The 27,857-nt window shown below is 36.0% G+C and overlaps 1 protein-coding gene across 2 annotated transcripts in view; it reads left to right on the top strand.

Moving 5' to 3' along the window:
* alpha-Man-IIa (alpha-mannosidase 2) overlaps nt 1-27,375 on the top strand; it is an 81,087-nt gene extending 53,712 nt beyond the window's left edge. For both annotated transcript variants that reach the window (XM_083141303.1, XM_083141296.1), the window contains exons 13-21: nt 6,690-6,881; nt 7,289-7,455; nt 9,710-9,922; nt 13,079-13,257; nt 14,371-14,504; nt 17,202-17,354; nt 19,463-19,585; nt 20,127-20,411; nt 23,455-27,375. In XM_083141303.1, the coding sequence (XP_082997429.1) occupies nt 6,690-6,881; nt 7,289-7,455; nt 9,710-9,922; nt 13,079-13,257; nt 14,371-14,504; nt 17,202-17,354; nt 19,463-19,585; nt 20,127-20,411; nt 23,455-23,604 (1,596 nt within the window). In that variant the 3' untranslated portion in view covers nt 23,605-27,375. The remainder of the gene's footprint in view (nt 1-6,689; nt 6,882-7,288; nt 7,456-9,709; nt 9,923-13,078; nt 13,258-14,370; nt 14,505-17,201; nt 17,355-19,462; nt 19,586-20,126; nt 20,412-23,454) is intronic.
* Nucleotides 27,376-27,857: the final 482 nt, after the last annotated feature.

Below are 27,857 nucleotides of genomic sequence, written 5' to 3'. Positions count from 1 at the left end.
GAGTTTTGTAGATCCGAAATTAAATTTTTGGGTCACATTATTACTTCGCAGGGGTATAAGAAAGATCCTAAGTATGTAGATTCCATTGTAAATTTGCCTGTGCCCAATTCTGTTAAACAATTGCAAAAAATCTTAGGTTGTTTTAATTGGTTGAGTAAATACATAAAAAATTATGCCATCATAGCACAACCTATGTATGACTTGTTGAAGGCCGGTAAGAAATGGCAATGGAATGACCAAGCTTCTATAGCTTTTAAAATACTAAAAGATAAAGTTAGTGAACAAGTACTTTTATCTTTTCCTAATTTTTTACACACTTTTTATGTACAAACTGATGCATCAATAATAGGTGTTGCAGGGTACTGCTATCAGCTGATTGATGGTAACATTAAACCTCTCGGTTTCGTGAGTAGATTGCTCAGAAGTTATGAAAAATCATACACTTCTACAGAATTAGAGGTTTTAGCAATATTGTTTACTATTGATAAGTTCTGTTCACTACTAAAAGGCAGACATTTTATTATCATAACTGACCACAAAGCACTTACCTGGTTAGAAACGGCGCACACATGGAATGCACGTTTAACTCGTTGGTTTGTACAATTACAACAGTATTCATTCCAAGTACAATACTGTAAAGGGTCGGAAAATATAATTGCTGATGTTCTGAGTAGAACATTTCCGATGCAAGAAGGCCTCTTGTATCATGTAAATTCTTTGCAGTTCAAGGAAATATTAGAATCTTTCATTGATATAGAAGATTTGATTATAGCCCAAGAAAAAGATGATGAATTGAAAGAAATTAGGCAATATATTTTGCACTCTTCAATTCTTAATAATAATCCAAAAAGTAGGACTTGGAATGAACGTTATCTTCTAAGGGACAATATTTTATGTGTTAGAGACTTTCATAACGTTCAAAAAGTTAGAATTTGTGTTCCAATTACATTAATAGGTTCAATATTGAATAAATTTCATGACTTATCGGGACACTTTGGTGCTAGTCGTACACTTTCTCAAATATATAGATACTTCCAATGGAAAGGTATGAAGAAAGATGTACAACAATATGTAGCAGACTGTGATTTATGCATTCGTACTAAACCGAATAAGCATCCGTCTAAACATTTAGCCAAAGTACACATTACCGACAAGCCTGGGAAAATATTGTTCATTGATTTACAAGGTCCATTCACCATGGGTCCTAAACGTGAACGTTTCTTATTTACTATATTGGATGCAGCATCCAGGTATTTGGTGGCATATCCAGTGACAAACAGCAACGCTGTTACGGTACTGAATAAATTGTTCCAAGTATATTTTGTACATCTGGGTATTCCAGAAAAAATAATTTCAGATAATGGACCACAGTTTCGTTCATGTCTTTTTAATACTAAAATGAAAGAATATGGTGTCAAACTTATGTTTACTCCACCTTACCACCCTTCATCCAACATGGTTGAACGGTATCATTCGGAACTTAACCGTTTAATGAGAGTATTGTGTATTGACAACCATGCAAAATGGCCCCAACAAGTATCCATGGCTTTGCATTGGTTAAACAATACTATTTCCTCACAAACTGGTTTCGCTCCAATAGAATTAAGGTTAAATAAGGAACCTAACCTACAAATAGGAAATGTCATATTTGATGATGGTACACATCAGACATGGAATGACAAACTGCTTATGGCTCAAATTAAAAGTCATGCAGCTAGATCTAATAAGTTAAACAAGTTGAATTGTAAGCAACTAGATAAAATATCAATTTCTTCTGGAAATCTTGTTTTTATTAGAAATAGACAAAGAGATATGGATGATAATCCAATTAAAAAATATTGTTTTCTGTATGAAGGTCCATACTTATGTATAAAAAACTTTGGTGACTCTCGTATATCTGCCTTACGTTGCAGTGATGGGATTCTTCAGGAAAACATTGCTATTGAACATGTAAAATTATGGAGATGTTCCAAGGACAAGAAAATTTCTTGGTTGAACACTTTGCTAGATGCAGGTAGCACACATAAAGATGTGGTGCAACATATACTTGACCAAACAATGCAAGAAAAAAGTGATATTCCTTCATCTGTCATTACAGATGTGTGCACAGTTTGTTCTTGAAACAAACTTACCATTAATGAGGTTGGCTTAAAATGGGTAGTACACCTCGTATAAAATATTAATGTGTTAAGTAACTCTTATAGTTATTCAATATTCTTCTTTGGTTGGCCTATAAATGGTCGTACTTTAAATATATTTTATTATAGTAATAATTACATTTCGTTGTGAGGATTTACCTCATGGACTGTGGGATACTTAGTTATAAATGCATAACAATTAAGTGCATCAATGTCACACTCTAGAAACAGTTGTTAATTGAACTGTATTAACCCATAACAGCTCGCTTATTTGTCTGAAGTACAAATTAATCAAGTTTTAGTCAATAACACCTAGGGAATGGTACCATAAATCCAAATGCTAATTTTAATGTGAATTATTTTGAGTAATTTGATTTCATAAGCTGAATCAAATGCTCACATTGTGTTGCAAAAGGTAAGCAAAGAGATCCATGAGTTGATCCGAGCTTGTTGCACATGCTGACATGCCATAGAGCATGAAAACTTGGGGTAGGTTCACGTAAAAGGCAATAAGTAAGTCCTATAGTGCCACTCAAGAAACTGAATATGAAAAATGTTATTAATATTTTTTGTCAATATTATTGAGCAGTAATCATTTTATTTTAAATGGCGAAGATTGACAAAAAAAAAACTTAATATTAAAAGTGTATAATTTTATTAGCAAAGGATATTGGGTGGTACATTTTCTCCACAAGTTGAAATCTTACTCAAGCAGTTTCTTTTGGTATGGTTAGTTTAGGTGAATAATAAGACATTATTTGTACTGGGCAGATGGGTAGTACTGGAACATTAAGATAGACGTCATGAAAAGTATCGCATACTCAATAGTACTTGGTTTAAAGGTGTGATGAGTGCTCAAATTAGTAACATTCGCATCTGATAAAGGGTCATGCTACTTGAGATAGCAGTGTCTGCAGTGTTGAAATTAAGTATACTCCAAAATACTGATTTAAGTTTCAATCGAAAGTTTTCTCACGTCCACAGCAGTGTGAAGTTCCTCTCAACAAGCTTTTATTCAGAACAGTTTAGAATTGATAGGTATTTCTTGTTTGTCAATATGTAATGAACAGTAACCATCTATCTTGAATGGTGAAGATTTGTAATAATTGTCTGCAGTAGCCATATTATGAGTGGTGAAGTTTATGGGTATTCTCTCATATAAACGATGGATTGTATTAATTTCATGTTTTGTATTCATTTGACTAAAGTGTTGATGTATAAATTTTTGTAGCTTACACTACTAGTACTGATCTGGCTACAAATGTATCAACGTACTAATCTTTGCTTTTGTTTGTCATTTGACACTTAATACTTCATATGCTATTGAACTTCACCATAACTTCGAAGTTTGAACTTCATTTTTTGTGTATGTTAATATAATATTATGTCACATTAATAATGGTTCAACTCAGAAACATGTTAAAGTTTCTTAATATATAAGCTATTTAATTTTGTTCTTTACATTTATTCAACTTGAATATGGTTATATAATATTTGTAGCTCACTCTCACATGAATGATGAGCTGGAAATTTCTTAATATACAGGTTATAGGCACGTAGCCATTCAATGTTGCTTTGTTTAGACTCTTCTGTTTTTGTGGCTTGATGATGTCATCCAGCGACATAGGCAAAATTTTGTCAGACGCTCGTATTAGTGTATATTCTGTTCCTGAAAACAGTATTTCGTCTTGTTCTCGTATTGCATAACGGGTGTTCTAGAAACTTATAATACACATTCGCTTATATACGCATTCACACACTACAATCTATAAATATCTTGTTTAAGATTACACCACACATCACAATAACTCATGTTACAGGAAGGGGTTCACTCTATTACTCAACCACATATGTATACACTCAGACACTTCACTTTAGTGATATTGTTATGATTATCACTACACTTAATAATACACTAACTCAGATTGTAAGAAGAGGTACACACACGCATATGTACACACTCAAACGTATTGTTCTAGTGATGTCATGATTATAACTGTGTGATACATCACACTACCTCAAGTTAAAATAAGAGGTACACACTCTCTCATGTATACTCTCACACATTTTGTTCTGTTAATGTTATGATTCATGGCAGTAACTCATGTTACTTTGAGAAGTTCACTCAAGTACACATACATAGGTAAACACTCTCACACATTCTGTTTTGATCGTATTGTGATTTTAACAACACAATATAACACACTTACATGGTGATATCACACGAGGTTAACACATGCATACACTCAGATGTTCTACTTTAATGACAATATGCTTACTACATCCTTACACAACACACTTATAATATGATTATATATGAACTACGGTTTTCATGCAATTTTGTATAACGTTATGTCATGGTCTTTAAGAACTGTTTGGTTCAGACAGGTTTTAAGAGTTATGTATTGATAAAAAGAGTACATTAGTTGTATCCATATAAAGTATAACCATTTTGTGTCAGTATGATAACACTTATGTTTTTGCTTGCTGATAATCTCATCAAGAGATAAGGACAGTGTATTATCAGACAATTTTGATAGTATGTTTCTGTGTACGAGATATTCCTTATCTGTTTTAACATGTATTACAAGGATGCATCCTACCCTGAATGGTGATGCATGAAGATGTTTATTTACATACACACTATTATAGGTATAAAAACACAACACATCACACACTTAGAGATATTATTGTTTCTTACCAAATATCTAATTGTCTTGTATGGTTACTATGTTCTTTTACCAATTTTTGTTTTCTTTGAAATAATAGGTCACATTCTGATCTTTTGACTTGTTACAAGTTTATAAAATAGTAAATAATAGTTTGGCGTGGGTAAGCCCATTGGGCGCCAGTATGACGGTATCAGAATGAGTACCATCATAATGTGTAAAATAAAATGATTTTATTACTCGAAATTTACGAATTGAGGTCATGTTTCGTCGTTCATATTAGTAGAAATTTAATTTGCATCACTTTGGCTTTGTTCTTATTGAAGTACATATCCAAACTTCACGTATTTAAAATATGTTAATATCTCAGCGATGTATTTTGGTTTGTGATGTATCAAGAATATTCTTACCGAAAATTGCTAATTTATGCATAATCGCACATATGTTTGGTTTCAACAGCTTTTATTTGCTCTTTCATAAGTATTTGGGCACGAACATGTATTTAAAACGTATTACTAACATGTACAAACCATTTAATATAATTTTGGTTGATTTTCGACATTAAACTTACGATTTGCTGTAAAGAAGCGCCTTGTAGAGTAATCCAAAAGCTGAAAAGTAATCCTAAACTTGGAAGCATAGCCAACTCAAATAAAGGGAAAAATCTAAGTTGAGCGTAAATAACCTTTTTCCCACCAAAATTGTAAAACTTAAAATAACTGAAAAGGGTGAAAATAAAATACGTAAACATGTAATTGAATATTGTAATATCTATTTTATTGTAACTAATTTATTTTACAAACATTTTAATGTATAATAACTGTATAATTCTGAATTTGTCACTTTAAAAGTATTCGCAAGTTTGTATACTGTGAAAAAGTTGTAACAGTGTGAGTTCGGATACACTGCTGCATCTAAAAGATCAACCTCGACCAGAATGGAGTCGCTAAAAGTTTTCGGAAACTGAAATTGGAATAATTGAATAATAACAGGAAGATTTGTGGATATAATGTGATATAGCAGAGCAGATAAGTACTATATTCGCATTTAATAATTGAAATTGCGTCGCAAAGTGCTTAAAAGGTCCAAAGGACATTAAATTTGTGACCCGATGGATTCACGTAAAATGGCAGCCATCTTCTCTTTGTGTGGAATTATGAGATAAGTATCTTACATGCATGTACTTACATAAGTGAAAGGCCTATATTTGCAAATATACAAAAAGTGTGCACTCGGAATGTGAAAAGTCGATTGAACGTATAAATACACATAATACGTATTTGATTCTAAGCTGATAATCGAGCGTTTGGTACCGATCTTCATCGTAAAGATCTACGCAACACCGGAAATAATTTTTCTTGATAATAAATGACTTAACGTGATAAACTTGAAGATAAATCTGTAATATGCGAACAGGTTAATGCAAAACAATATTTATGCTTCAATATATATATATAAAAACATGTACTGAATTTATGTATGAACTTGTTAAACTCAGTTGTTTAATCTTTGTTTAAATATATAGTGTGTTAATACTCGATCTTGGTAATTTTCCTTAAGTACTCAAAAGTGAATACATATTTGTGTCAGTAACTTTGCAACATAGAAAATTTAAAACTTGAACTTCTCGTATTTTGTCATGTAAAATTATGAAACCATTTTCTTTATTTCTTTTAAATGTGAATTTGATCTCGACCGTATAGTTCACTAAGCCGAGGAAAAAAGGTCGTGATAACATACATGGCAAATTCTCAATCCATTACACCTTGATCCAACACAGAAGTAAACAAACATCATACATTCCACCTGTCCATCGTTTGATTAGTTGCAAAGTAACTGAAACTTGAGAGGTATATTTTACTGAAACTATTTTTTATTCTAGGTGGATTATAATCCAGATCCTGAAAATGTGTATTTCGATTTAGATGATAAAAGAAAGGATTTTCACAGCATTCCTGAGAAAACATTTTTAAACTTTGACAATATGGATTCACACAAGATAGTCGTGTACAATCCTTTAACTGAAAGACGACAAGAAATCATATCTGTCATTGTCTCATCATCCAGAGTTAAGGTAAATTGCATGAAATATTAATGTCAGATTTTTATAATGTATTAATTTACTGGTGTGTTACCTGCATATTGCTAGTATTGTTTATTTGTTATAGAGCTGGTTTTAGACTATTGATCAAGACTTTATTTAGACTATGAGTGTGTGTGGTATCTGCATTAACAAAGGTAATTTTATACAATATTAAAACTATGGGACTAATCAGCATTGGAAATTATCAATTCGAATTAAAACATGTCTCTCAAGTTTTATTTACATTTCAATTGCTTGTAAGCATTACAGCATGTTTCTTTAACTTGGTGATCTTCAACTGTAATAGAGAAAGTTGGGTAGATTTATTAGCTCACTTGTAAACTGTTGACACTTAATATCAATTTTGTAATAATGCTTCTTGTTTATTTTTGTTTTAGGTATCAGATTCATCTGGGAATTTAATTCACTCTCAGATAAATCCATTTTTCACTCAGGCTGCTAACATGTCTGATTCTCAATTTGAGTTGTCTTTCCTAGCAGAAGTTCCTCCCCTTGCTTTAGTTACATACGTGGTGGAAGCTTTCAAGCCATATGAGCATCATGTGTAAGTGTTGTATGATAATTAATATTTCAGTAGTAAGTACAGTTTACTAAGAAATGGACATTCAAAACAGATAATGGATGTTCCTTTTGTGTTGACTGACTGCTTGTTGAACACTTTGGAAACATTTTACTTTAGGAGGTGTGTTCGATGAACCAGTAATTCATTGAAGATTCTAAGTTGTTGAGATAACAGAGAGTAGGAATATGACACTTCTCATGAAGTTTGCAAGAATGTAAGTCTACATTGTTGTATTTGAAAAAGAAAAGTAAGAACAGTCAGAAGGATGGGAATATCAAAATTGAAGGAAATAGAAAAGACCAAACAAAATGAAATGAAAAATGAATATGTCTGGATCTGAACATTCATTTTGTCTTACGAGTATTTACTAGGGAGATATGAAATTTTGGCCCTTAACAATACAGTCACCACAATGGAAATCTTTACATTTGAACACAATTGAAATCTTTACATGGTTATCGCGCGTGCCAACTGTGCCATTGTTATACTCCAAAATAAACAAAGTGGTAGGGGTCTATAATCTGTGATTGTTCAGTGAACAACAGCCGACAGTGTAGGGGTTATGCTTTGGCTAACAGTCCAGAACCAGAGTGGTATCCAGCGCAAACAATTTCTCTGTGTTACAGAAGCGTGCAGTTTCGTCATTTCGTTGTTTCTGCTTAAGAAGACAAAAGGGGAGGTAGAAGTTGACAATGGAAGAGAAGACTCTTGCCTTGACTTTGCTTCAACAAAGTATGTCTGTGATTCGTGTTGCAGCTGATTTGCAAGTTTCAAGACAGGCTATTTACGATCTTAAAAAAGCAGCTTCATGTCTGCCACTTGGCATGGTAACATCTAAACGGGAAAGTAAGCTCTGGGGGTACCAGAAAAATGTCACCACGAACCGACAAGATTTTGAAACATGAAGTAATATCAAATCCATCGATTACTGCCGCACAGTTGAAGAAGAAGCATCCAGATCTGCTAAGTGATGTATCCATCCGCACCATACATCGACTACAGAAAGACCTTCATTTACCAGCTTGTTGTGCTGCCAAGAAACTGCTTGTAACCTCAACTATGAAGTAAAAAGCTAAATTTCTGCAGAAAATTTCGACACTGGACATCAGAAGACTGGCGAAATATAATGTTTTCTGACGAAAGCACATTTACACTTGTTAGATCGGTATCAAAAATTGTGACAAGACCGAAAATGTGTATGATCCGAGGTACACTGTTAAAACTGTTAAACATCCGGCTAGTGTGATGGTATGGGGTGCATTCAGTGGTACTTACGGTAGAAGGGGACTATATTTTCTCCCCAAGAACGTAGCCATGACAGGGGGCCAATACATAAAAGTATTGGAAGAACACACGTTGACATTCTGGACAATTCATGAATGTCTGTATTTTATGCATGATGGTGCACCAGCTCACAGGAAGAAATTGGTTACGAAGTGGTTGAATGACAATAACATACCAGTTCTTGCATGGCCTGGTAACTCACCCGACTTAAACCCAATTGAGAATGCATGGAATCAATTAAAGAAAGAAGTTCAAGAAAAACAACAAGAGCTGCTGAAGAAGAAGTGGGTGACAATGGAGAAAAGTTATTTTGAAAATTTGGCAGATTCAATGCCCAGAAGATTACAAGAAGTTGTATATGCTTGTGGAAATGTGACAAAATATTGATAGTAAAAAATTGTGAAATTTTGAAAGCTATAAAACAAAGAAGAATCAGACTTTCATTCTTTTTGTTGCTTTTTTTTACTTATGTAAAGATTTTCATTGCGGCCACTGTAAAGTACCGATGTAACATTTACTGATACCAACCAATAACTGATATTCTATTCATCCGATATAAAATTCCAAATGGTCTTTGAAGAACCTAAATGATTCATTGACCTTCTTAATAAATGTTTGTTTCCAGGTGACTGCAGTGCAAAAGAAGTTGCATTATTTAGAAATTTACTTTTTTAAAATGTAGGGCATGGAGATTAGCCATTAAAATTATTAAAAAATGGCAGAATTGTGCACTAAATAATAAGATATTTGTAGATATATTGGATTGGTAAAATAATCGGTAATTTTACTGATACATCAATATGCCTGTATCGGCCGATACCGATAGAGTACCAATCTGTACCATCCTTAGTAAAATTTGAACTGAAATTCAGTATGTTTTAGTAATGTAATAATATATTGCTTTTCTCTTTTACAATGATGGTCTCTAATTATAATCATGTTTTGATTTCAGAATGAATTCATTTGGAAAAGTCAGAGTTTTTAATCTGGTTGGTGTACTTCACAAAGCAAAAGAGTTTGATAATTCAGAAATTCTTGATTCTGTTCAAGAATTCTCCATCCAGAATGAACATTTGCAAGCCACATTTCATGGAAGTGGACTTTTAAAATCCATTACATTGAAGGAAAGTCTGGAGACAATTACAGTGGATATAGACTTTGTCAGGTATTTGTTCTGTGTTTAAATTAACATTTTGATTGGCACTAATTGGAAACAAATTACCCAAGTTTCAACTCTGGTCAGTCCCAAAATACTTAGTTACAGATTGCATTTTGGTCATTCTTGGTTATAAAATGCAATTTCTCCTGCACTATGGGTTCTCCATCAGAACTGCAGCTGTTTGAGACAGACCTGATCATGCAGTTGCACCAACCTTAAGAAATGTAGAAATAAGTGCAGTGTTATTGGCGATAGTGAGATGAATCTATAGTTTTACAAACTTCCACCGATACCAGTGCTTGAACATTGTAACAGTTATAAGTTGTATTCAGAATATTTACAAATATTAACATTCCATTGCTCCACTTATGCTACTATTTCTAATTTTTTAGGGGAATTTGCTTTAATTCTACACTTGAAATCAACTGGGATGACTTACAGAGTTTCGGACCATTGTGTGAAGGCTGTTTCTTTGATTTTCCTGTGTGGTCTCCTGTCCTCAAAAATTAGAAACAGTAGGATAAGTGTTATCATATTTTTAAAGAATAACAATTTGGATGTAAGCTGTAATTTTCCTTTGTGGGTAATATTTACCCAATGTGCACCCTTAATCCTTCCATGTTAAAATAATATAGTGTGCTAATTGTAAAAAGATATGGAAAATTTCAAGAAAAAAAAATGATCTTAATACTTTACCTAGTGTGGGCATGTTTTGACGCCCTGATACGTGTGGTTGTTCTGGTCCATGTAGCAACCAAACATGTGATTGCAAAATCGTGGCTGTGTTGTGAAGGAAAGTTGTTCTTGACCTTGGGACCAGATGAGTCATTGTACTGAGAAGGAAAAGTTCCATATCGTTGTTGATGTTTTTGTGTTAGACAGATCACCACAGGGCAGGATAGAAGCAGAATGGCATCTTGTAATAAAAAGAAAAAGTGGTGAATGAAATTTGTGCTGATGAACACAGTGAAAAATGAATGTTTATTCCTGAACTTGATGATATGGAAGATGCAATATATTGCAATACTTCAGTTGAAAGTAACAGAGAAGATATGAACGTGTCCCCAGTGCCTGATGCTCACATTACTTGGACATATAGTGACATTGCACGAACAATTATCCCTTTTACAGGAGATTCTGGTAGGATTCCTAAAGTTTATAAATGTTCAATGTGCCTCCCTCCGGCCACAATAACATCTAGACGGTAGCTGAATTCATCTCACATTCTGCTCTGATACACACGGCTGGCCGGGGCTTTTGCCTTTACACAGTCAACTTGTTCGCTCAAATTGGCGATTGGCAAACTTAACGAATGCAAAATAATTGTAGTGCATAAAAGCCATTCTGCTCTCAACTGAAGCTGCACCACGGCTGTTCACTCAGTTAGCTGTGTGATAGGCGAGAACTCTAGCGGTAGTATTTGAAACTTAGTACCTTCTCTTTCAAATGTTATGTAGATCATTCACATTTGATGTATAGTTCAGGAAATATAGCCGTACGAAATTGAGTCCATCTTTTTGAATCATCCTGTATTTGCATACATTTTAGGTTAATTCCATTTAAAATGCCTGCCAGGATAGTGGTGGTATTTAAAGGCCCTTCCTGCCAGGGATAGAGTTAATTCCCACTCGCAGACAATGGTGGTGCTTCTGAATATTGACGCAGGGCTTGTAGTAAACATGTCCTAGTCATTTACCTGATGAACACTTTCACTTTCTAATTATTAATATTGTATGAATATGGTGTACTTACTAGGGTTACCAGATCGCTATGAGGGAAATGTAGGACATAATGTCCCAAAATGTAGGACTTTAAGTCAAAATGTAGGACACACAACATTCACAATAAATAATACACATTTCCAGAACATATTAGAAAGTAATTTAACATTTTCAACTTCTTGAAAAATATGATTTCTTAATGATTTTTTAAATGCAAAATTTCCAAACTTGCAATCAATACTACATAATACACTTCTTACTACTTGATTGACACTTTTCAAAGGAGCCAATTTTTGCCAAATTTCATCCAAATATATTTATGATAGACTGAACAGTCAAACTCCTTGAAATTATGCTGAACCCCAGTACCAAACTTTTTACAGACTTTTTGAAAATATTTTATCTCTCATGACTCCTTTGTGCTGATGGTAATGATAATGAAAGTATTCCCTCATTGAGCAGAAATTGCAAACAAATATTCAGCAATTACCATAACTTGAAATGGTCCCATAAATTTCTTCTAGGGTATCTTTTAGTTCAATAACTTTGTTCTCTATAACCCCTGCTTCACAATCAAAGCAATGAATAAAAATGGGAAACACCTTGTTCCATCAGCAATAAACCCCAAGGCAAGAAATTCCACTCACACACTGAACAGTGACATCGTCAGAATGTGACCCCAGTGTTCTAGCAGAAACCTTTATTTTCTTTTTGGGTAATGACTGAATCAAAATAAATTTTACTATTGAGTTTGGGAGTGCAGTCAATAGACCTGTAACTCTTTGTTCAACTGAAACACGTATTTTCCTAATTAATATTAGGTAACACCAAAAATGTAGGACATTTGTGATATTTTTCAAATTCCTCCTGGACGTCAGACATAAGGCTAAAATGTAGGACATGTCCGGGAAAACCCGTACATCTGGTAACCCTAGTAATTACACATATGATTTCCAACATTTCAGTCCGTGTTGAAACCTTGTTCTGGAAATTTAATGCAATAAGTAAGGAAAGGTTTTAAATTATTATACCAAGTGTCCCATAAGTCTGGAACCATAGGTATTGTTCATGTTACCCTCTTTTCTGTTACAAGTAAACCATGGCACTGGCTGAGGATGAGTGAATCCAAGACATTTTGCTGGTGGGGACTTTGAAAACATTCTTGAACTGAGTTCCTAACATGAACTTGTTTTGTTCTTCTCCTATGGTTCCAGACTTATGGGACAGCTGGTACAGTGGAACTTCGATTTTACGTTTTTCAGGGGACCATACCAGAAAAACTTAAAATGCAGGACAATGTAAATTCGAGGAAAATTTTGTAACATTTTCCTATGTTGGAACCATGGGGAAAATGTAAAATCGGGGTTCCACTGTACATACATTCGCAATGTAACAACTTTGAATTAAAACTCATGTGTAACAAAATTTATCTTAAAACTAGGTATGGCATAAAGCGAGGAAGAGAATCTAGTGGAGCTTACCTATTTCTTCCTGATGGCCCTGCATCTCCAGTAAGGATAGTTTCACCCCTTGTTTGTGTGATTGAGGGACCTCTTAAGTCAGAAGTGGCAGTACATCTACCTAATGTTGTTCACAAAGTTACGTTGTACAATTCTCCAGGTAAGTAGTTTTTTTTCCAGAAACAAATTTTTGATCTCTGTTGATGGCAATGTTGTTGTTATTATTACAAAATAATTTTTTTGCAAATTTTCTAGTTCATGAAGTAAGTCTTGAAGCTTTCCTGGCGACGAATGAATAAATTCTCTCAGGCTATTGGAACCTTGTTTCATTGGGCCATCTTCATCAGTGACGCAGAGCATCTACCGGAAGAAATTCAGCATCTTCACACGGCTTTCAGACAGAACGGGTACTCAGAACACAAAATCACCAGAACATTAAACCGAGTACTGTCTAAGAAGACCACCAGAGCAGAAAACCCGGACACATAAAAAAATCCAGATGCAGCGGGAAATTTGGACACACCAGAAAATTTGGACACATCATGGAATTCGGACACATCAGGAAACTCGGACACACCAGGAAATCTGGACAAAACGGAGGACCAGAAGATAGCTATCCTGCCATACATCGGAAACATCTCCGGAATTATAAGCCATATTCTTAGTAAATACTATATCAAAACCATCCACAAACCACTGCCACAAATCAGGAGCCTAATACACAACCCCAAGGACAATTAGGACTCAAAACACCTGGAGGTTTCAGGATTGCAACTGCAGTAAAGCATACATTGGCCAAACGGGCAGGACAATTGAACAATGCAGAGAACATTCAAGATTTTCCATTCGGAGAAGTCAGGACTAGTCTATTATTCGATCAATGAGGCCCATAGAATAGATTTTAGCAATGCTGAAATTATAGCTAAATCATCTAACTATTGGGACAGAATTATCAAAGAAACAATAACCATCCACGGGGAAAAGGAGAATGTGAATTGCGACACAGGGCTTGAACTGGATCCGGCCTGGCTAGCGTTAGTCAGCCCGCAGCAGATTCGGCTCCCGATTGGTCCGCCATCTACAATGGGAACAGTCACATGCAGATACATATAAACCGAGCTGATGCTCAGCAACATTGCTCCAGTATCACCCTAATATGGCCATTTACCAAATTAAAATGTCTTATAAATAGTTTCCATAAAAATGCAAAAAGTTATATATGATCAATAATGAGAGCAATATCATCAATTTCAAACTGTACTCCTTCTTTCAGGTGTCACTGGGTATGGCTTGGAGATTTCTAATTTTGTGGACATTCGAAACAAGGAAAATTATGAGTTGGCAATGCGCATTAGCACAAACATCCAGAATGGAAATGACTTCTTCACAGATTTGAATGGTTTTCAGGTAAAATATTTATAAAATTTTGCATTACATCTTTTTTTAATAAAGGATATGTAGCATCATCTAGTGTGCATGATTAAAATGCTATTGTAATCATGTTCTTTAATTCCCCAGATGGTATGCTGGAACAAGAGATGAAGTACACTAATATCTGCCAATTCAGTGCCCAAGCTTAAGTGGTCTACTTTGTGGGTCTGAGTCCCAGCCAACCATTGGTGTTGATTGTGAATGTCACTAATCATTGCTCATCCTCATAATTAACCAAAAGTGGCAGAAAAGGCAATGTAAATTAAAAACACAAATGGTGGGCTGAAAATATAAAACATGGTTACATTTTGGTCAATATGGAATTAAGAAAGTTAAAAGAGCCATTTCATACAATTTGCATTGGGTTCATTGAACACTGAAATTGGTAAACAAAACACGAAAACAATAGCTTCAAATAACCTTTCTGAAACATGAAGGATTAATCTTACCTGTTGAGCAGAACAGAAAGAATTGTATAGGAGAAAATATGTATTCCTGTATGTGTAAACAATGTAGGTATGCCATATGCCACAATTTAGGATAATGCAGACAGTGATGTTTGAAATTAGTTGGACCAGAACAAGACCAACATGGAAACCGATATTGTTACCCATACAGCATTCTCACCATGTTTATCACACCACACTGTGAACAGAAAGTGGTCACAAGACTGGAAAAACTGAAATTACATTTTTTTTAAATTTGATACCATCTGAAACAGGTTATGCAGTGTGTTTATGAAACCATCTTAACAACAAGCACAACACGCTAAGAAAAAGAGAAAGAGAGAGAGAGAGAGAGAGTGAGAGTGAGTGAGTGTGTGTGAGATGTCGTAATGGTAACACTGTCACCTTGTAATCAAGGGGTCCCAGGAGACACCGGTGGAGATACATAGTGGTTCAGGTACACTTTAAAATGTATGCCCAGTCATGATTAGCCTATCTGTGCATAAAGCAGACTTAAAAAGAACACACTGAGAGCTTTGGATTAGACCTAATAGTGTATTTTTCTAAGCCAGTTAATTAATTTCATACATGAGGTGACCATTTCTTTATTTAAGATTTTTCTAGAAACAAGTAAATACCTGAATACCACATTATACACACCTTTCCATTATGTGAAATCAAATAATGTATGTTTTTTAAAATCCAAGCCAATTCATAATATTCAGTGGGAGATAGTTTCACTATATCTAATTTTTTCTTCCCATATTTTTCTCTCTCTCTCTCTCTCTCTCTCTCTCTCTCTCTCTCTCTCTCTCTCTCTCTCTCTCTCTCTCTCTCTCTCTCTCTCTCTCTCTCTCTCCCTCCCTCCCTCCCTCCCTCCCTCTCTCTCTCTCTCCCTCCCTCCCTCTCCCTCCCTCCCTCCCTCCCTCCCTCCCTCTCTCTCTCTCTCTCTCCCTCCCTCTCTCTCCCTCTCCCTCCCTCCCTCCCTCCCTCCCTCCCCTCTCTCTCTCCCTCCCTCCCTCCCTCCCCCCATTGTAAGTTAGGAAGTTTTAAAATACAACATTGTGCACAATCGTGATGAATTTTTAACTTCCTTGTTTCTTTTTGTGACAAAACATTTTCATGTATAATATCTGCAATCTGCAATGTTTATTACCTCAAGTGAAATCTTGCACAGAAATAATAATGTCTGTTCATTCGTGCCAGAGAGAGATAGCAGTCACTGCTAATCAGAATCTTTTATGTTTTTCTTCCCATTATAGTTGCATTGCAGTTCTGTTTGGTCTGTTTCATTGCGCATAGGAAGTTTGTCACCATCTGCAACTGGGTTGGGGTGGGGTTGGAAAGAGGAAGAAGAGAAGCGACCAAGGAGAGAAGCTGAAGCTTCCCCCTTCCCCACAAGAGAGAGAGAGGAAAGCATTCCCGCCCCCTAAGAAACAGTCTGGTGGGGAGGGTGCCAGGAAAATGACCACCCCTTGCCCTGCCCTTTTCTTCCCCTCAACTCTCTCTCTCTCCCCCTAACCGCTCCACCAAGGGGGCAGAAGGAGGAAGAAGAAGAAGAGGGGGGCAGGAGGGAGAGAGAGCAAAGTTTACTTTCTCTTCTTCAAGGAGAGAGAGAGCTTACTGGTGGAAGGGAAAGTAAAAGTGCTTTATCTCTCTGACTCTCGGGTGGAAGAAGAAGAAAAAGATGTCTCTCTCGCTTTGGTCATCCCCTTCCCACCCCCAAACGAGAGCCTCCCCCTATCTCTCTTCTCTCCAACCTTAAGGCATTTTTCTATCTCTCTCTCTCCTTTTGCCCCCCCCCCCCCCAATCTCTCTCTCACCTTACTTTTCTCCTTGTTCCTGGCATGGTCGGTGACCAGGGACAGGAGAGGAGGGTGAGAAACAGTGTGGACTCACGACCTTCCCAACCCCGAAGGGAAGCTTCCCTCTCGACTTGGGAGCTCTCTCTCTCTCTCTCCTGAACAGAGAAAGAAAACAGCCTTCCCTCCCTCCCTCCCTTCTTCTTTTTAATCAGGAGAGGAGGTTAAAATATAAGAAAGTAAGTTTGATTTTTAAAAATAAAACATTGTGTTCATGCTGTGTGCACAGTTGTGATGAATTTTTAAGTTCCTTGTTTATTTTTGTGAATGAAAACATTTTCATGTATAATATCTGCAATGTTTATTACCTCAAGTGAAATCTCGAACAGGTTTTTCATTATTATTATTATTATTATTATTTACAGATAATTCGACGTGAGAGATTTTCAAAGCTACCCCTCCAAGCAAATTACTATCCATTACCGTCTGCAGTGTACATAGAAGATGGATCAGTCAGAATGACACTGCTTTCTGCTCAGTCGAGAGGAGTGGCTTCTCTTGAAGAAGGACAACTTGAGGTATGCATGGAGATTTTTTTTAAATATTATGGCCTGCAAAGGTTTTTTGCTATCATATAACTATTTTGAGATTTGGGGTCTCATCAGAAAGCATTATTGCAAATTGACATGGTAAATAACATGGTGCATTAGTTCTGAAGATTGTAAGAAGTATCTAACAAGTAAAATAACATTGACATTTCAGTCAATAACAATTTTACCAGATTCATATTTGCAAACTTCGTAAGATTTTTTAAAAAAAATTTGCCATCTTTTGTACAGCATTGATGTGAGTTAATCAGGGTTCGCCAACGTGGGCCCACTTGAAAAACCCATTTTAAAACCCGGTAGGTTTTTACATTAACTTTGGTATTTCAATGATTTCTGAAATGAAGAAATGCCATAGAGGTGTATACTAATGAAGATTGCATTTTAGATTCTTAGAATGTGATCACGGCTGTCATTATAACTCGAGATTCATTTTGCTATCTGAAATGCACAACACTTGTAATATTAAAATGAAATAGAACGAAATATCAGAGCTCAGTACACCAATACAAACATTTAATCTTTATTAAGAAATTACATAGGCCTATATTAAGCTGTAGATTGAGCAGGTACTTTAGACAAAAGATTCCAATATGTATGTTGAACAGCAACGTATTTATGTGTGCTCAATATTGAATACATTCGATACTGCAGTTTGTATACCAAATAGCATAGAATTACATGATTACTACATTATTACAATAACACAACTATTACGTTCTACGTAACAGCTTATTTCTTGGGGAAAAAAAGACACAACAGATCAATTTATCGATTACAAAATTTATTATTAAAAAAAACAATCAGTTCTGTTTCTGGCGGTCGCGTATACCTACCTACCTTACCAATCAATATTTTGAGATTCTCTATCATTTGAACATATAAACCTCTATACCTTCACCAACTTTACGGCCTTATCTACCCCAAGTCTATTGATTACTTTATTCCAAAAGTTGAAAAGATTCTTTCTATTGAAGCTGACGATGCTAAAACTGAATGAAGGCAAGCAAAAAATTCACAAAACCCACTGGGCAATTTTGATGATTTCTCGGCTTTTACTTCCATGATTTTCCACCACTTTGCGGAAGAAAATTGCTGTATGATGCTATCCTGCATCAGTTTCTTTCGATCTACTATCGGGGAATACTATGTATACTATCTCTACTATTGCTATTTTATTATGCTTGTGATAAAGGTAAAGTGTTCCCCTGTGCATAGCACCACGCCATGAAGGCGTATAGGGGGTGTGAGGGTAACGCCCCACACTTTCTTGATCCGGTCGTGAGTGGGGGTGATGTGATCAGCATCATGCCCCTGACCGCCTTTACCCCCCCAGGGTTTCCCCCAGGTACCCATGTTATTCGATGCTGGGTGGGCACCGGGGCCGCTTTCACCGTTAGAAAAGTTCCCGGATTTGAATTGGCCGGGGATCAAACCCGGGACCTTGAGCATGGTAGTCAGACGCGTTACCGACTGAGCCACCGCGGCTTGTGACTGAAGATAATAGTACACACCTACAATTGATCTCTTCATGCTTCTGAGAAAAGTTGTAATGTATCGTATATCGTAATGTATCCAATATTGATACATCTGCTAATATCAATTCAAACATACAAACTTGCTATCCACAGAGGCACAGAGGTAACCAGGAAATCATAAGAGAATAAAGGATAAAAAATAAACATTACTATGGTTTAGCAGTTTGTTGTGGTCTGGTAGTTGGTGTGCCGGGTGGCAAAGTGCAGTGGGTAGGTTGAGCAGCAATTACAAATGTGAATTATATTACATGTATTCACATTTTATTTATAGAAGCTCGACAAAACCCAATTAAACCTGCAAAAAAACCAACAAAAAAAACACGTGGGTTGGTTTTTTTTTTTTTAAAGAAAACTGTGTTTTTCCAAACCCTGGAGTTAATGCATTTTGTGTATTTCACAAGCAACCCATACTTGCGTATAGTATCTGTCAGTACATTGTTATCCACCTTGTTATAACAGAATTGAAGTAAGGGCTGTGCTTTACTTCGGAAAGAATGTTAGAAATGTCCACCAACCCAGTTTATTATTATTTATTTTTTCCAGATTATGCAGGACAGGCGACTAAGTCAAGATGATAACAGGGGTTTAGGCCAAGGTGTTCTTGATAATTTTCCCACCAATAATATCTTCAGACTTTTGATTGAGAAGAGGGAAGAGAATTGTAAGGTAGGTCATGCTATTACGTATAAATGTAAACTTTGGTGTTTCTTTTTTCCTAATGTTCCCCATAACAGAACATGGTTCTTAATGTAACACATTAGAATGTCTTGCAACTTGAATGGAAATTTTTGTTTGATGAAGTTTCTATCCTGGATCTTCAGCATATAACAGTTATTGTACTGCTTATGAGATAAAAATTAAATCAAATTACTAATCATATTACAATAAACTAACTCTTTCAGCTTCATTTCCAGATGACTACAGTTACATTTGTCACTTAGTTTTTACAGTAAAATGTTTTGAGTTTTTGTTTTTAAGTCCACTTTATGCACATGAAGGCTAATCGGGACTGGGCCTACAGTTTAAAGTGGGGTCCAAAGCAATTGTGTCTCCACCAGGTATCAAACCCTGGACCCATTGATTACAAGGCAACAATGTTACCACTATGCCATTGGGGAGGCGCTACAGTGAAATGTTTTCTTTGGTATTACTGCATGCACTGATCAAGTAATGTATAAATTTACTGACGTCTGTAATTCAATTTCAGAGATCCACAGAAGAATTTGCAGGTGGTTTTCTCTCTTTCCCTGCACATTCATCTCTCAATTCGCTACTGTATCCATTTCTGCGATTAATATGGGTGGGAGAACCTCAGCATAATTTGAGGACACAGTTCTCGCCAGTGGCACAGGAGCCTGGGTGTGATGTTCATCTTGTCAACCTTAGGCTTCTTAATGTGCCAGTTGATGGTGCTGGACTTATAGTGCATAGACTGGAAGGCGATTGCTGTTTTCCTAATTCTCATACCTGCAGCACATTTAGTAATGGCCAGGTAGGTGACTACGCTTGCAGTTTTTTTTTTTTTATATACATGTTCCCATCTCCCCACCCATTTTCCACAGTCATCCGGACACCAGAAACATTTCCTGAGAAGCCTAGAGTTGTTTTCAAACTTTCCAGTGTCTGGCGAGTTTTCCCTTTTTACCTATTATTTAGTCATTCTGATCCTCCTTCCATTCATCTGATATATAAATATGTATGTGTGTGTGAGTTTAAAAGAATTTATACTATTTCCACTAAAAGAACTAAAGAATACATTTTTATTGACAGTAATACTATCTAATGAAATACATGGTTTAAAAAAATCTTTTCCAGGAGAACAAGAGATATTTTGTTAGAAGTTCCTTACCTGCAGTTCTAAATGTAGATACTTTGATTCCCCAGACCACTTTGTGTTTTAAGTACATGGACACTTGTGAGAAGGAATGAGTTGTATGTACAAATGTTGTACCTGTGTGTGTTCATATTCTGTGAGAACATTTCATAATTTATCTAAATATGAATAAAGTGTTTCTACGTAATGTGTATTTTCAAGGGGGAGAAAATACTGGAATTCTCTGAAAATCTGAGCTGTTGGACTATACAGAGATAGATTTATCTTCATGTTAGGGATAATAAAAATGCGGTTGTTAATAAGAAGGCGTAAGTGAGTTACTAAATTATTTCCACAAAAATGTTCAATTAATTTTGGTGACCTCTGCCACCATCCACTTGGAAATCTCAGGGGATTCCAATGCGCCTCATCGTTGCAGGGTTCAACCAACCAACGGTCCACCTCATAAATTGGCTAAAAAGGAAAATCTCTTAGCACAGATGCCAAAGAACTAATAACCTCAATAGTGCAAGCTAGCCATGCCAAACTCGCTAGTATCGATATAGTCGACATATACAACTCTATCCTGGTTAGCCTAGCCCTCACCTTGGTTGAAAGATGGCTTGCTACCAATAAGGTCTCACCAGTGGAAGTTTTGAATTTTTGAATTTGAATTTGAATTTAAAATTTTTGGAGTGTCAGCACTTAGGCAGGCTGTTTTGCTCCCGTCACATTATACGGGGGCCATCCCCTTACCATTACAAATAACAACTCTAATGTTGCATAACTAAAAATCTTAAAATCTTCTGACTTCTGTTAAAAGCTGAGGCTGTAAATGGGCACTCAGCACACACAAGGACAAAAAACAGGACAACCCACACAAAATTATACTGGCCATGGGGCCAGTCGCCAGAGCCTCGTTAGTCTTTAGTCCAGGGTGCACTATGTGGAAGTGAGGTTGACTTTTGTGCCCCTACGTGGAAGGTACTCCTTACACCCCTCCAGTGGAAGTGACCGAGGTATCCAAGTTATTGGAAATCTGCCTCGGGCACAACTACTTTCACTTTGAAATACTAGTACATACAAACAGAGGAATTAGCCATAGGCAACCCTCTGTCCGCTACCATAGCCAATATTGTGATGCACTTAGCCGAGAAGGATATCCTTCACTCACCAGAACTCCAGTACATAAGATGTGGCAGATATACAGATGACACCATTGTAGTTTACAAAAAGGATGAAGAAATAGATCTACTTATGAAAAAACTTAGCAGCATTCATCCCAGGCTGAAATTCACAATAGAACTGGAAAACCAAGGCAGCATCAACTTTCTAGACCTAACTATCAAAAGAAGGAGCAACAAATTCACCACCACAGTCTATATAAAACCAGGGGCAGGGAACCAATATATCTTCTTCCTCTCCAATCATCCACCCAAACATAAAGCCAATGTATTTTCTTCTTAAAGATTCGCATAACCACTTTTTAATAGATGCAAAATAATCTAACACAGTTATTTTTAGTGGTTTTTATTTTATTTTATCTGCAACTTTTCGTTCTGGTTTCCCAGAACTTTTTCAAGCTACAATAAGATACACATACAATAACACAACCTCACATGGCTAGTCACTCTACATTTCTCAGAATAAAAATAAAATAGAAACCACTAAAAATAACTGTGTTAGATTATTTTGCAAGCCAATGTATGGCTTAACTTGTACCGAAGAGCTTTCTCTCTCACTGCACAAGTGAAGAGAACCTGAAGGAAGAAATTACCATTGTTGCAGACATAAGACTTCAGAATGGGTACATAGTGCATCAACTTTTTACATGGTGTTGCAAAGGTGAAATGCAGGTGCGACAACCTAACCAACACCACCCAACCAGCAGCAATAAAACAAAATGGATTGCCTTCCCTTACCACCAGACAACATCCAATCGTCTGGTCAAGACCCTGAAACAGTATGACATCAAACTTGCACACAGACCAGTGAACAAAATAGGCAGTGCCCTAAGCAAACACAAGAGATCTTTCCTTTCGCCACTGGACAACCCAGGAGTATGACGCCCAGTGTGAGTGCAACTTGCTTTACATTGGCAGATCCATCAACGAACGTATACAACAACACTTAACTGATGCAAAAAAATCCCAACCCACTACCGGACTAGCAAAGCACCTCAAGTTTAAGAAACACAGCATCCAAAAAGTTTCAGTCAGACATACAGCACACACACTGATTGACACAAAAATCAGAAACGCATGCAATTATGCACTTTCCACACGATCTGAATATCGACAGTGGTCAGGCACATCATGTTTGGCTTCCGCTATTGCAACAACTTAAACCTATCACATGCAGCAAACGAACTAGCTACACCAGCGCTCCCAGCAGTAAGCGAGGAAACAACAGGAACCTGAAGTCAACCCAACAATGAGGCAATAAGTTCCCAAGTGGATGGTGGCAGAGGCAACCGAAATTAATCGAACATTTACAAGTAAGTTTCGCGGAAATAATTTAGTAACTCCCTTACGCCTTCTTATAGATTTCTTATTAAATGCAATATGCTTTTTGCCCAATAAAAACTTCCTGTACTTTGGGGAACTGCTTAAATTATAGTTTTGTTACTACATTTTATTGTTTTACATGTTTTTTATTTGTTTGAAGTAACGACCACAGGTGAGTGCCAAAATTTTTTTTACAGAAGTTTTGTTTCTTGCAGGTAACAATCAGTGACCTCTTTCCTGAACTGTTTGGAAATTCCATGAAGAAATCATCTTTATCATTCCTCCATAATGGCTACACTTCAGAAAAAAGTTCCTCTTTGTCCATTCCACCAATGGAAATGACTGCAGTTATTCTTTCTAGATAACATGAAGTGCTATTTTGCTGTATTGTTTGTTTATATTATGTGATATTTTTAAGAGTGGGTTATGTAAAGGGATCACACTATAATTTAAATGAAAAATGACAAACATTTTGCACCAAAGATTTCACCAGTAGAATTTCACCGGAGAAATGGAACCAGTCATAGACAAGAAACTTGTATTTGCAATATTTGTGTGTGCTCGTGTGTATGTCTGTGTGTGTGCAGCATGCTTGCAAATATGGCAGTGTATTGTAAATGTGTTCATTAATTTTATTTTTATATGTTTTTAAAAATAAGCAGATTTCTATCGTGCTGTATTTTGTTGTTGTACAAATATTTTATGTATTTTAGAATCCTAGAATCCTTATATACATACCATTTACAGTGTGTCACTTTTAGCAATAATTTTCTAATTCATGAAATAGATGTATGTTTTTGTAAAATACATACTGTCCATGATATAAGTAAATATGATTTTAAATGAAAAGCTTGGGCTTTATGAAAGCATACAGAAGACAACAAACTAAGGCTGAGTCAATACCACTTTGAACCAAACCTAGTGGCGTGTCCAAGGGAGCAGGGGGTCATAACCCCCCCCCCCCCCCGTCCTTTGACCCAGTTTTCCTAAAAAAAAAAAAAGAACGCCAAAGGCAGAAAAAATGGCAAAATAACGTCTAACTACTAAACACAGTGTACATAACCCCCTCCTTTCGAAAATCCTGGGCACCCCACTTCCAATACCTATACCAATGTGGATCCCACCGATACTTAAAATTGTAATAATTAAAAGTTGTTCAAAATATTGATTAATATTAGTATGTAAGTATTCCACTCTAATTACAGTTGTCAATTTACCATGAGTTTTGCTTTAAAATACTCAAGAATTACATCAGAATATTAATATACATGTTATGTAATTACGAGGGCCATTTTTCTTGTAGTGGCCAACATGTATGAGAATGGGACATGAAAGAAAATACGTACCAGGAATCATTTACAATCCTTCAGTGTAATCTCCTGCTGCTGCGTGAACACGTTTCCAAGCATCTGACAGTCGTTTGATGCCATTGATAGCTCCCGTTCTTGCCAGTGTGCGCAGAGACCGCCCTGTGGCCGAAATGATGCTCGGGACGTCTGGAAAGCATTTCCTCTTCATCTTGGGAAACAAATCAAAGTCGCAGGGACTCATGTCAGGAGAATTAGGTGGGTGCTCCAACACCTCCCAACCCCATTGTTGCAGTACGCTCTGCACTACTTGTGCTGTATGACATCTTGGCATTATCGTGGAGAATGATGGGGCCTGATTGCAGGAGATGTGGTGTTTTGCACCTAAGAACAGGGTGCAAATGGTCACGAAGGTAATGGTGAAATCATCAATTCATTTGCTAATTCACTACATGTCCAACGATGATCATTCTCTACCAATCTGTAAAGTGCATGAAGGTGGTGTGGATTCTGTTGCCGTGGGAGGATGCCCGCCACCGACCACTTTCAAATACCTCGGCCCATCTGGCAACGGTACGTTACGGTAAAGAGCCTCGTGTATGCCCTTGTGAATTTTCATGTATTCCTTCCGCGTGCAACCTGAAATTTGATGAATATTTGCTGTTCTTCACGCGTGAACATTGTTCAGGGTGGTATTATACACACATTTCACTTTAACGTCTTCTAAGTACCACACAACAGTACTATTCAGCACCAAACACCTACACACGATCCGTAGTACAAGACTAAACAAGACCCGATCATCTTTTGTGCCTGCGACAACTGACAAGCATATACCAACAGTGTTGCCACTACAAGAAAAATAGCTTTCGTACTTAATGCAGTTTTTCACCCAAGAGTTGTGAATATTTTCCCAAACCCAATGGAAGACCAAAGTGCCAGAAAAGCATTGGCTATTATCTGTAAATTCAAACCGGAACTTTCTCAATACCAATACCAGTGAATACATTGGTATTGGCTCAGCCCTATAACAATACTGCTTACTTTTTGTTTGTACTGTTTTGGCATATTTCAAATGCAAATTTATTACTAATGAGTATTCCTGCGAGTGCATTTTACATCTGGATGTACTTGTATGTTTACTTGTAAGTCTGTTGATTATGGAGCGTAAAGCACTTCATGTTTATGGGAATTACAGCATGATTATAAGTATAGTAATGTATAATGACATGAAAACTTATTTCTGCAAATTTTAAATTAAGATTTGATGAAGCATCACACAGAAAGTAAAAAAGAGAGACAGAAATTAAAGCTGGAATAAATTTGTTCTTTAGGGAATAAAAGTAAACTCATTTTTTTGTGATTATGCTTTTTTCTTGGTTATTTGTTGTGGGCTTTAAATTTATTAAGGAGTTATTTATATTATTTTTTGGTTCATTGCAGTTAAATACAGTTGCTTCTTTGGGTTGATTTTCAAATACAAAATAAATGCAAGAGTTGTGAATACAAACAGCATTGAATATAATATGACAATAAGATGTTTAGAAAAGTAATATTTGGAGCTCTTTTAATGAGAATTTTCTTCCAGCTGTGTCGTCATATCAACGATTTACTATTGTTAGCATGTACACGTGTGTGTGTGATTGTTCTTCACCATAATCATGACAATTTTGGTACGTGAACTAAAGATACTTTGAGAATAACAATAAATCCAGAACAACTGTGTGTTATTATTTCAAGCGAAGAAAGATCATCTCCCCCTGAAAGTTACACATAATTTGCATATAAATTAATGAGCTGCTTGAAAGCTTGTATGCAGAATTAGTGTGTGATTCAAGTTATATAAAGGATTCAACTTTTGATGTAGGGTCCAATGAGAGCTACTGGGTGTTTTGGGCAAGGAAAACATACATGAAGATTACAATTGGGTGTGAAAGACAGTATTGGACAAGTGGCCATGTGGCCCCATTAACATGATGCCATTGTTTTGTTTGGATTTCTGATAACATTTTCACACAATTTGCAATGCAATCTCGCCAATGACTCATCAAATTTCTTCTTAGAGCTCATCAGTGGTTGTTTGCAGTCACCTTGCCTTTCATGTAACCCCAAAGAAAATAATCCAGTGGCATCAATTATTATGAGCTTTTGTTTTCTCTGTCAAGCGACATGACAGCTGATAAGAACTGTATAGAAACAGTGATGCCATATGGCAACCACAACTTGAAAACATCTGGTTGCTCCTATTGGAAATCCTAACTTAAGTTTTTTTTACGTGTCCTTACTATGTTACCCGATGTATGGAACCTCCATACTGCACTTCAGCAATTTTCCACTCACATAAGTATTGAACCAAGGCTTCCAGCTTACTTATCTCTTAGAATATATCTGTATTTTATCGTGGATGTTTCGCTACTAATGTAACTAAAGTATTGACAAAGGCTGAAAGAAATATATGCATGCAATCCAAAAAAAAAAAAAGTGTACAGAAACTTGATGCATAATAATGTAATCTTCTACTTGTAAAAAATATATGTTTCTTAAGCTCATTCAAGGCATTGTAGTAAAAAATGATGCAAAGTTTTATACATTTTAATGTTTGCCTTATTTGTAAACAAAGTAATATCATTAAAGGGGGTACATTTTACTAGAAGGCTTGTCAATTTGTGGTGTACATGTATTTGGGAGGAGTCATGCTGTGCTGTTGTGATTATAAGTTTGTATTTGTAAAAGGGAAGTTGTGATGTATTGAAATGTGGTCACAAAAGTGTGTAGGGGCTTCTTGATTTTGAATACAGCTGATTTTAAAATAAAATGTTGTTGAATATATTCTTTGAACTTCATTTCTTGATTTGTTTGTTATTACCTTTTCAGTTTTTATAACACAGGAAGTATAGCAGACAATTAAGTGAAATTTATACATGTTGCAACCTGAAAATGTAATTAATTTTAAATGTGTTTCCAATGTGGTGTTTGAAAAATGTGATATTTTGTATACGGTCTGCATCGAATTTTATCACTGCTTTCTGTTATTTTCAAGGATGTGTGAAATCCAAAGATGTCAGTACCAATATTAAATTTTCTTGTCCCAAACCCAACCCAGAGAGGTGATTTTCTCTTACTTGGTTCTCAAGACTTTTGTTTTATGGATTCCAGTGAATGAGGATTTTCATTGACTATTTTGTTTCTTTGGTTAATTCCATGATTTGCCACATGATTCCACTTTTTATTTATTGGGAATTGCTAAATGAATAAGTAATGACTGAACCAGATGATTTGAAAGTGCAGCAGACCAAAATCAGTTTCTTTGT

Source organism: Lepisma saccharinum, chromosome 1 (genome assembly GCF_977018435.1).
Source record: "Lepisma saccharinum chromosome 1, izLepSacc3.1, whole genome shotgun sequence".
NCBI classification, from domain to species: domain Eukaryota; kingdom Metazoa; phylum Arthropoda; class Insecta; order Zygentoma; family Lepismatidae; genus Lepisma; species Lepisma saccharinum.
Note: the sequence above shows the minus strand (reverse complement) of the source record. Positions and strands in the feature narration are given on the sequence as shown.